This window comes from Mytilus trossulus, chromosome 4 (assembly GCF_036588685.1).
Source record: "Mytilus trossulus isolate FHL-02 chromosome 4, PNRI_Mtr1.1.1.hap1, whole genome shotgun sequence".
NCBI classification, from domain to species: Eukaryota; Metazoa; Mollusca; class Bivalvia; order Mytilida; family Mytilidae; genus Mytilus; species Mytilus trossulus.
The window spans coordinates 24,624,754-24,634,753 of record NC_086376.1 but is presented as its reverse complement, the minus strand read 5'-3'; the positions used below and the strand labels follow the sequence as shown (position 1 = coordinate 24,634,753).

The window sequence follows — 10,000 nt, the reverse complement described above, 5'->3', positions numbered from 1 at the left end:
TAAATTTTGTAAAGAAAATGCTTTATACACGTTTTGCGGCATGCAGCTCGTAGCTTTATATACCGAAAATTTTAACACTTCTGTGTCTACGACCATATCACGTTGAAAACACCGGTTCTCGTCCGATCACCGAAGTTACAGTGGAGATCAGTTCTAACCTCTCGTTAAATCTGTCAGAATCTGTCAGGAGAACTGTTCTAGAACAGTACGTAGAACTGTCAGCCTGACACCTTTTAGTCAGTTCTAGGTTAGAACTGTTCTAGCTAGAACTGACTTGGTCAGTTCTAGCTAGAACTGATTTGGACAGTTCTACCTAGAACTGATCCTGACAGTTCTACCCTAGAACTGATCATGACAGTTCTACCTAGAACTGACCAAATCTTTGGTCAGTTCTACTTCTAGAACAGTTCTACAGTTAGAATCGATTACAAATTCTACGGCTAGAATTGATTTATAAATTCTACGGCTAGAATTGATATATAAATCCTACTGCTAAAATTGAGTTATAAATTCTACGGCTAGAATTGATTTATAATTTTTAAGAAATCTTTGACTAAATATAAAGGCTTCGACAAAATAGCGATTAATATTATAAAGAGTTTTGCTATTTTGCCGGTTTTATTTCAAATTTTTCGTCGGCAAGAGAACATGTTTAACTGACCCCGCCATATTCTGCATATATGTGACTGTTCCAAGTCAGGAGCCTGTTATTCAGTGATTTTCTTTCGTTGATGTATTACATAAATTATTTGTTTTTCTTTCATTTTTTGAACATAAATTAGGCCGTTAATATGGCGGAGGGGGCATTATATTTCAATTGTTTTACATTTGTCATTCCGGGAGTCAGGATGGCTCGTTTTAAATAACAAAATTATCTGACCATCTATAATGTAATACGTTGTTCCGGCGGATCCAGCAGTTTTAAAAGGGGGTGGGGGTTGGGGGTCCCAACCCAGGAAAAAAAGGGGGGTCCAACTATATGTCCTCATTCAAATGCATTGATCGTCCAAAAAAGGGGTCACCCCCTCTGGATCTGCCATCGATCCACTACAAACTTAAACTGACCATATTTGATTTCTTCATATAAATCTATATATACTTTTAGCTGCACACTGCAGGAATCCAGTTTATTTTTAGGCAAGGATACCAATTATATTGGCAAACATTAATGATTTCAAAATTTTATTTGCAATCAATTTATAATACTAGCATGTCCTCTTTTAATTTAAAATATTGAATCTTAAACAAATGTGATATCTGTTTACGAGTAGTTTTCATACCTCGGATGGACCTGTTATACAAAAATCTTTTGACCGCATCAATCTGAACTGACCTTATTTGCTCTTTCTATCTGCAAATGTATATAGCTGCACAGTTATACAAGTTACAGCAATATTGGAAAAAAAAATGACTTCAAATTTTTGTTCGCATGAATTTAAAGTGCTAGCATGTCCTCTTTTTATTCAAAGTATTGAATCTTAAACAAATATCAGTAGTTTTCATACTTCAGATCTAGACTGAGTTGTGTAATAAAATCTTTTGACTGCATCAATCTAAACTGACCTTACTATATTTGTTTTTCTTCCTGCAAATCTATATAGCTGCACAGTAATTCAGTTATAATTCAGTTATAATTTTAGGTCAAGAGGGACTGTAATATACATGTACCAGTTACAGCAATATTGGAAAACAATGACCTCAAAATTTTGTTCGCATGAATTTAAAGTGCCAGCATGTCTTCTTTTTATTCAAAGTATTGAATCGTTAACAAATATCGATAGTTTTCATACTTCAGACTGAGTCGAGTTATAAAATCTTTTAACCGCATCAATCAAAGCTGACTATGCGGTATGGGCTCTGCTCATTGTTGAAGGCCGTACAGTGACCTATAGTTGTTAATGTTTGTGTCATTTTGGTCTTTTGTGGATAGTTGTCTCATTGGCAATCATACCACATCTTCTTTTTCATATATAAACTGACCTTATTTGCTCTTTCTTTCTGCAAAGCTATATAGCTGCACAGTAATTCAGTTATAATTTTAGGTCAAGAGGGACTGTAATATATACACGTTACAGCAATATTGGAAAACAATGACCTCAAAATTTTGTTCGCATGAATTAAAAGTGCCAGCATGTCCTCCTTTTATTCAAAGTATTGAATCGTAAACAAATATCAGTAGTTTTCATACTTCAGACTGAGTCATGTAATAAAATCTTTTGACCACATCAATCTAAACTGACCTTATTTGCTCTTTTTTTCTGTAAATCTATATAGCTGCACAGTAATTCAGATATAATTTTAGGTCAAGAGGGACTGGAATATATACAAGTTACACCAATATTGGAAAACAATGACCTCAAAACTTTGTTCAAATGAATTTATAGTGCCAGCATGTCTTCTTTTTATTCAATGTATTTAATCGTAAACAAATATCAGTAGTTTTCATACTTTAGACTGAGTTGTGTAATAAAATCTACTGATCGCATCAACCAAAATTGACCATATTTGCTATTTTTAAGCAAGTCTATATAGCTGCACATATAATATAAATGATAGAAATATTGGAACACCTAATTTCTTTTGCATCAATTAACAGTGTCAGCGTGTCCTCTTTTTAATCAAAACATGCAAAATATTGCATCATAAACAAATTTCAGTAGTTTTCATACCGAAGACAGACTGGTATAACAAAATTGTGTGTCTGCAGCAACCAAAACTGACCATATTTACACTTTATTATGTAAATCTTAATATATAGATAATTATAAACATGTAGCTGCATTGTAAATCACTTATAAAATTGAGAAAGGAAATGGCAAAAGGTGTCAAAGCGACAACAACCCGACCAAAGAGCAGACAACAACCAATCACGATGGATAGTATAATTCAAATGACAGCATGTTCTCTTTATATTCAAAATATTGAATTGCTAACAAATTTCAGTAGTTTCGATATATCAGACTGAGTTGTTTTAATAACAACATTTTTTGACAGCATCAACCAAAACTGAACATATATACTTTATCATGTAAATATATACATGTATGGCCTCATTGTAAACCAATAATATTTCTATGTCAGGATAGATACTGCATGATAAAGACAATACCAAATTTCAAAATCGATTTAGCGTGCCCTTGTTTCCACTCTGTATCGATAATATTATTATTTAAGAAATGACTGTAATATTTTTTTCTGTCTATGAAGAAATAACATACAAAATTTGGTGCACACTGAATAACGCGAGTAGCAGGTTTTTTAACAGTGTGCATGCACCACATTTTTTATGTTATTTCAAATAGACAGAAAAAAGTATTAGTCATTTCTTATAATTTAATTCTAACTTCCAATTTAAACCTTGGCAAACCATAAAAAAACGATGATGACATAACGGTCACATGACTAACTTTTATCTATGGGCTGATAACAAAATAACGTCAGCCAATCAGAGACCTGTTACATCCAAAATTAATTTTTTAAATAATGAATCGTCACAAAAGTGACTTTTTAAGTCAGTGTAGTTCATGATGGTTTTTTTTTTAAACAAAACTATTTAACGGCATCATCCAACACTCACATGACTGATTCATATACTTTATTTTAAAATGAAAAGTACATGTATGAGAAGTTCTCTTCTTGGAATAATTTGAAGGAGGAAAATGATTGGTTTTGTTTGCAGCCTAAAGTCCAGTGACAAATGTTTCATTCATGTTCACATTGAGTATATTTTTCTGACGTTCCAACTTCCACACTCCCAGATTATTTACGAGATAATGCAAATGTAGCCTACATAGTTTCTTTACGTTTAACAACACTTTTTTCGTTAAAATATCCCATAATTCATCCACTGTACAATTTTCGTTTGAACATTTTTCAAAACAGAATCTTAAATGATGAATGTAAATCCAAGTAAACAAGGTAAATTAAGATTTTACAAAATCAATGCTGCTGAAGTATCCCATGAGATGACGTATTAGGTCAGGTGATGTCAGTGCGTATTTAGGTCAATGAAAGAGACGGATTGTTTTTGTAAGTGAAAGGGATATAAGTGTGATTACGATTGTTGGAGAGTTTAGGGATTAATATAACTTGTTGAAGAACTAATTTCGAATATATATCAAACGTTGGCATTGCATTTATTGCTAAAATTAGATGGTAACACTTTCATAAACTCTCAGAGTTTTCCAGCTTCTGTTCGACCCGTGTGGTCAACATGGCGTCCAATTCGGACAGTGACAATAATGGGTTTGCTCAGCACGGCTCAGCCGGTATAACCCGAAAATCTAGTTCATCTGAGCTCAGCTCGTCTAAAGAACAAATAGTAATGATTGAAACTGACACTGGGAACTTTTTAGTGCCAGGAATGATTGAAAACGTTCTCGTTGACGAAGAGGGCGGAGTTTATAATGATAGACATATGATTCAACATAGCTCAAGTGCAAAGAGCGTGAAATCTCGCATCTCGCGAGACGTAAACATGGAGAACACTTCTCGTTCATCACGAGATGAAAACAATGATACTTCCGGTCAACCGGACCTCTATCAAATGATGATACAAACACAAATTATGATGCAAGAAACTATGAAAAACAGAGAAGTAGTTGATAATACTGATCATAGTGAATCAGGAGATGAATCCGAACATGAAGATGTTGGCATGGCGTTAGGCAAATTATGTGATGATGCAGACAAGGTGCAGTCAGATGCATGTACTACGGACATGCCGGTAGATGATGAGGACGATTTCATGCAATCTCTCGGAGATTTCTTGTCATCGGAAGACAAACTAGGGCCGAAAGTTTCAAATTCCTTGGCAGGTATTGTCAACACTGGTATGAAACAGAAAGTTTCAGAGGACAAAATTAAGTCAATGCTTAAAAAGTATTTGAGGCCAGAAAACTGTGAGGCATTGACACCAGTACATGTCAATTTGCCAATATGGAAAACCTTAAATAGGCAGACAAAAAATGTAGATATTATGATACAGAAAAATCAGGGCATCTTATGCAAAGGAATGGTCCCACAACTAACATTGATGGACAAGCTCCTTAATGCAAGTAAGGCAAACAAAGGCATCGAGCCAACTGAAGTTGGAGAGTTACTAAGTCTGGTAAAAGATTCCTTTGTGTTTAGTCAGATGGCGTATTCAGATTTAAATGTTAAACGCAGACAATTAATCAAAACCAATTTGAGGCCGTGTTATAGATCACTCTGCCCCGATAATGCACCAATATCTGATAAACTATTCGGTGATAGTCTTGTTGACAAAGTCAAAGAAGTTGATATAGCCAATAGAATGGGTAGAAAACTAGGGAAGGTGAAGTCCTTCCTTCCAGCAACCTCAACAGATAATAAGGATCATAGAATAAACACTGGTTTCACAGCTAACAGGTTCTCTGCTCCCTATACAATACCAGAGAATCGGTTCAGATTCAAATCGCAGAATAACAGCTTCAGACCATCTTTCTCTCATGGTAATGATCATTTTTTAGGGAAAAGACCAGTCATGAGGAACAACTTCAAGAAGAAAGACAGACATTAAATCCTGTTGACATGGAATGTGAATCTTTTGAACATGTAAGTTCACAAACTGATTTAAAGTTACATGTATGTGCATTTATGAACACTCCTGACAATTTTATTGCAGGGAAAATACGTAATTTTTTGGGGTGCTGGAAATTGCTTACACAAGATAATTGGATTCTTAGTTTGGTTAAAGGTTACAAAATTGAATTTGACACTGTACCGCAACAAACCAAGTTACCTGGAACAATTAAATTTAATGAATCAGAACAGTCTATAATTAATGGAGAAATTGAAAAATTTGTACTAAAAAATGTTGTTCAAAAAGTCAATATCCAGGACATAAACAAACAAGAATTTATTTCGAACATATTTATCAGACCGAAGAAAGATGGGTCTCATAGGTTGATATTAAACTTGAGACAATTAAACGAACAAGTTGAATATCACCATTTTAAAATGGAAACACTTAAAACTGCATTACAATTAATTAAACCGAATGTCTGGTTTGCATCTGCAGATTTAAAGGATGCATATTTTTCGGTTAATGTTGTACATAGTGATAGGCAATTTTTAAGATTTTATTGGAATGGGACAAAATATCAATTTACTTGTCTCCCAAACGGATTAGCAAGTGCACCGAGAATATTTACTAAGCTTTTAAAACCAATATTTTCTACACTTCGCAAAAATGGATATTTAAATGTAGCATACATAGATGATAGTCTTCTCATTAGTGACACTTATCAGCATTGTTGTGATAACATTAAAGACACATGTAATCTCCTCGACCAATGTGGGTTTACTATTCACCCTATTAAATCAGTGCTATATCCATGTCAAGAAGTAACTTTTTTGGGTTTTGTTATTAATTCTATAACAATGACAGTAAAATTAACATCTGAAAAGGCAAAGACTATTGTAGTCATGTGTAAAGTGTTTGTTAAAAAATGGGAAACAACAATTAGAGAGTTTTCTCAGTTAATTGGAAAATTGGTAGCTTCTGAACCAGCAGTCCAGTATGCAAACTTCTATGTCAAACCTCTTGAACAAAAGAAAGACAAAGCATTAAAGATTAATAGAGGAAATTACGATGCGATAATGTATTTGGATTGTGAAATACACAAACATTTAATTTGGTGGATAAATAATATTGAGAAGTCTAGCAAACCTATTTTAACAATAGAACCTAGTATGATTCTTCAATCTGATAGCTCAAAAACAGGATGGGGAGGACTGATTAAACATCCTAAATTAGCTATGGCCAAAACAGGGGGACATTGGTCTTACCATGAACAAGATAAACATATAAATGTGTTAGAGCTTCTTGCAGCCTTTTTAACTCTTAAAAGTTTCTGTGCTACAAAAAACAATATTCATATAAAAATATATTTGGATAATACAGTAGCGGTTCAGTATATAAATAATATGGGAGGAAGGAAGGATGAGTTGAATGAGTTAACTAGAGATATTTGGAATTGGTGTATCAATAGAAGCATTTGGTTAAGTGCATGCCATTTGCCGGGGAAAACTAACGTAGAGGCAGACAAACTTTCAAGACATTTAAGTGATGATATGGAGTGGAAGTTAAATGAAAACATTTTCATGAAAATTCAAAAACTATTTGGTCCAATTAATATAGACCTCTTTGCGTCACGACTTAATTGTCAATTGAACAAGTATGTTTCATATATTCCGGATCCAGATGCGTGTGCAATTGATGCATTTTCTTTTTCTTGGAATATGTATAATGGCTATGCTTTTCCTCCTTTCAGTATAATTGGAAGAGTACTCCAGAAAGTGGAAGAAGACAAGGCAACATTGATATTGATAGCACCAATGTTCACGACTCAACCATGGTTTGCAAAAATTCTTCATCTGATAGCCGGACAATCTTACATACTACCAAAGAAAAATCTGTTGATTCATCCATCAGATCCTTCAAGGCAGCATCCGTTAAAGAAAATGCAGTTAGCAGTGTTTCCTTTATCAGGACAAGACTTAACAGTTTTGGCTTACCAACAGACACTACAAACATTTTATATGACTCATGGAGAAATTCAACAAAAAAGCAATATGGGAGTTATCTCAACAAATGGGTGCAATTTTGTGTTAAAAGACAAATTAATTCATTTAAAGCATCTAATTCTATAGTTTTACAATTTCTGACAGAACTATTTCAAAAAGGTCTTGGATACAGTGCTATTAATACAGCTCGATCAGCTTTATCATCAGTGTTGGATTGTGGGAAAGTCAATCCTATTGGGAATGATCCTTTAATTTGTCGTTTTATGAAAGGTGTATATAATAAAAGACCAACTTTACCAAGATATGAAGTGACATGGGACGTTGATGTGATGTTGAAGTTTTTATGTACTCTATCACCTGTAAATATGTTGACTTTGAAAAACCTCACGTTAAAGTTAACCATGATACTTAGTTTATTAACAGCTCAGAGAACACAAACTTTACATTTGATGGATATCAATGATATTACTGTTAATAATGATGAACTAATTATAAAAGTGACAAAATTGATCAAAACTTCGAAACCAGGGAGTCATTTATCAGACATACATTTGCCAGCATACAACAAAGACAAATCTTTATGTGTTGTGGATACATTTAATGAGTACATTAAAAGAACTAAATCATTAAGGGGACAATATACTAAGTTATTTATTATGACTATGAAACCACATAAACCTGTGTCAAAAAACACTATAAGTAGATGGATTAAATTAACAATGAAACTTGCAGGATTAGATATTAACTTGTTTAAGCCCCATAGTGTTAGGTCAGCTGCAACTTCATCTGCTAAAAAAGCAGGGATTTCTTTAGATGTTATAATGAAATCAGCTGGTTGGAAAAAAGAATCAACTTTTAGAAAGTTTTATGACAAACCTGTAGTAAACAATAACAAAAATAAGGGTTTGAGTAAAGTACTTCTTGATAACTATTTTTGTCATGATCATTAGATTTATCTATTGTTTTACTATGTGATTGCATGTTGTAAATGTGTTTCTTTTATTATTACATAAATAGTTAACATATATGATTTCTGTTTAATTTAGAATCATCAAACAAAATTTAGTTGTGTGGTATATAGTCTTTGAGATAGGTAATTGTTCTTTTAGGACTTTCAGATATTTTCATGGACACGTAACATGTTGGTGTACCGAGCTTTCATGTTTACCTGGCTGTGTTGCCAATTCATGTGTTTCTCTAAAATCTCATGGGATACTTCAGCAGCATTGATTTTGTAAAATTGGAAAATTAAATGAGTGTTGGAACAATACGAAATTTGATTATAATTTTACAAAATCAATTCTGCTGCTGAGGTATCACATGCCCACCCAAGACCCACCCAGATTACTTGTCTTAACACATTCATCGGCATCTTTCAAACCTGACATCACCTGACCTAATACGTCATCTCATGTGATACCTCAGCAGCAGAATTGATTTTGTAAAATTATAATCAAATTTCGTATTGTTCCAACACTCATTTAATTTTCCAATTAAACTTCCATGAATTAAATGCAGCTCGAGTTTTATGAAGAGACTGTTAAAGACGGGGAAAGAAGAAACGTAAACAATGATGTTTTCTATGCAATCTTATAAAAATGTTTCTCCAATATGTTGGATAACCTTCAATTCACTTCGATATTTGTACATGTAACGTTTGATTAGTAAAAAATATAGGAAATCTGCTATTAAATAGCAAAGTAATTGAAAGTGATTTATTTCTTCTAAATTCTAAAGTGCCCTTACTGTAGTGACGTCATTTAGAACTGTTCTACAGTCCTGGCTAATTTAGTCAGTTCTGCTGACAGTTCTACGGTTAGAACTGATTTGGACAGTTCTACCTAGAACAGTTTTAGACAGTTCTACCCTAGAACTGATCCTGACAGTTCTACCTAGAACCGATTTAGTCAGTTCTACCTAGAACTGATCCTGACAGTTCTACCTAGAACAGTTCTAGGGTAGAACAGTTCTAGCTAGAACTGTTCTAGGACAGGTTAGAACAGTTCTATGACAGATTATTCTGACAGTTCTAATGAGAGGTTAGAAGTGATCTCCACTGTAAGCAACGTCGAGCCCGGTTAGTACTTGGATGGGTGACCGCCTGGGAATACCGGGTGTTGTAGACATTTCTTTTCTTTTTCTTTTTTACTTGTTATTTTTCACACCATCAGAGAAGTGATAAAGTTTATAGATTTTGTTACTATAGATTTTATAACTTAAAACATAATATATTTTGGAAGCAAAGTTCAGAACAGTGAGCAGCAAAGTTGGTTAAACTAAGTACTCTCCCCTTGCTACTGTTCTGTAAAAGAATGTCATAGCGACGGCTTCTGAAACTGAGGCTATACGTTGGATTTCGCATGACAGGCCGGGTGAGTGATTTTTTCTCTCGCCTTTTAGAACTTCCCTGCTGTGGATGCCACTTTTGAAACGTCTCTATTTGCTTCAC

The 10,000-nt window shown here is 33.8% G+C and overlaps 1 protein-coding gene across 1 annotated transcript; it reads left to right on the top strand.

The window, feature by feature from the left end:
• The first annotated feature begins 6,405 nt into the window (after nt 1–6,405).
• On the top strand, nt 6,406–8,501 carry LOC134716519 (uncharacterized). The gene is made up of 2 exons (XM_063579528.1): nt 6,406–7,059; nt 7,299–8,501. Exons 1-2 carry the CDS (start codon nt 6,406–6,408, stop codon nt 8,499–8,501), a joined length of 1,857 nt encoding a protein of 618 aa, XP_063435598.1.
• Nucleotides 8,502–10,000: the final 1,499 nt, after the last annotated feature.

Coding starts and splice junctions, on each gene's coding strand:
- LOC134716519 (XM_063579528.1), top strand. CDS start 6,406: ATGACAGTAAAATTAACATCTGAAAAGGCAAAGACTATTGTAGTCATG. Junction 7,060..7,298: donor ATTTGCCGGGGAAAACTAAC/GTAGAGGCAGAC, acceptor TCCTCCTTTCAG/TATAATTGGAAGAGTACTCC.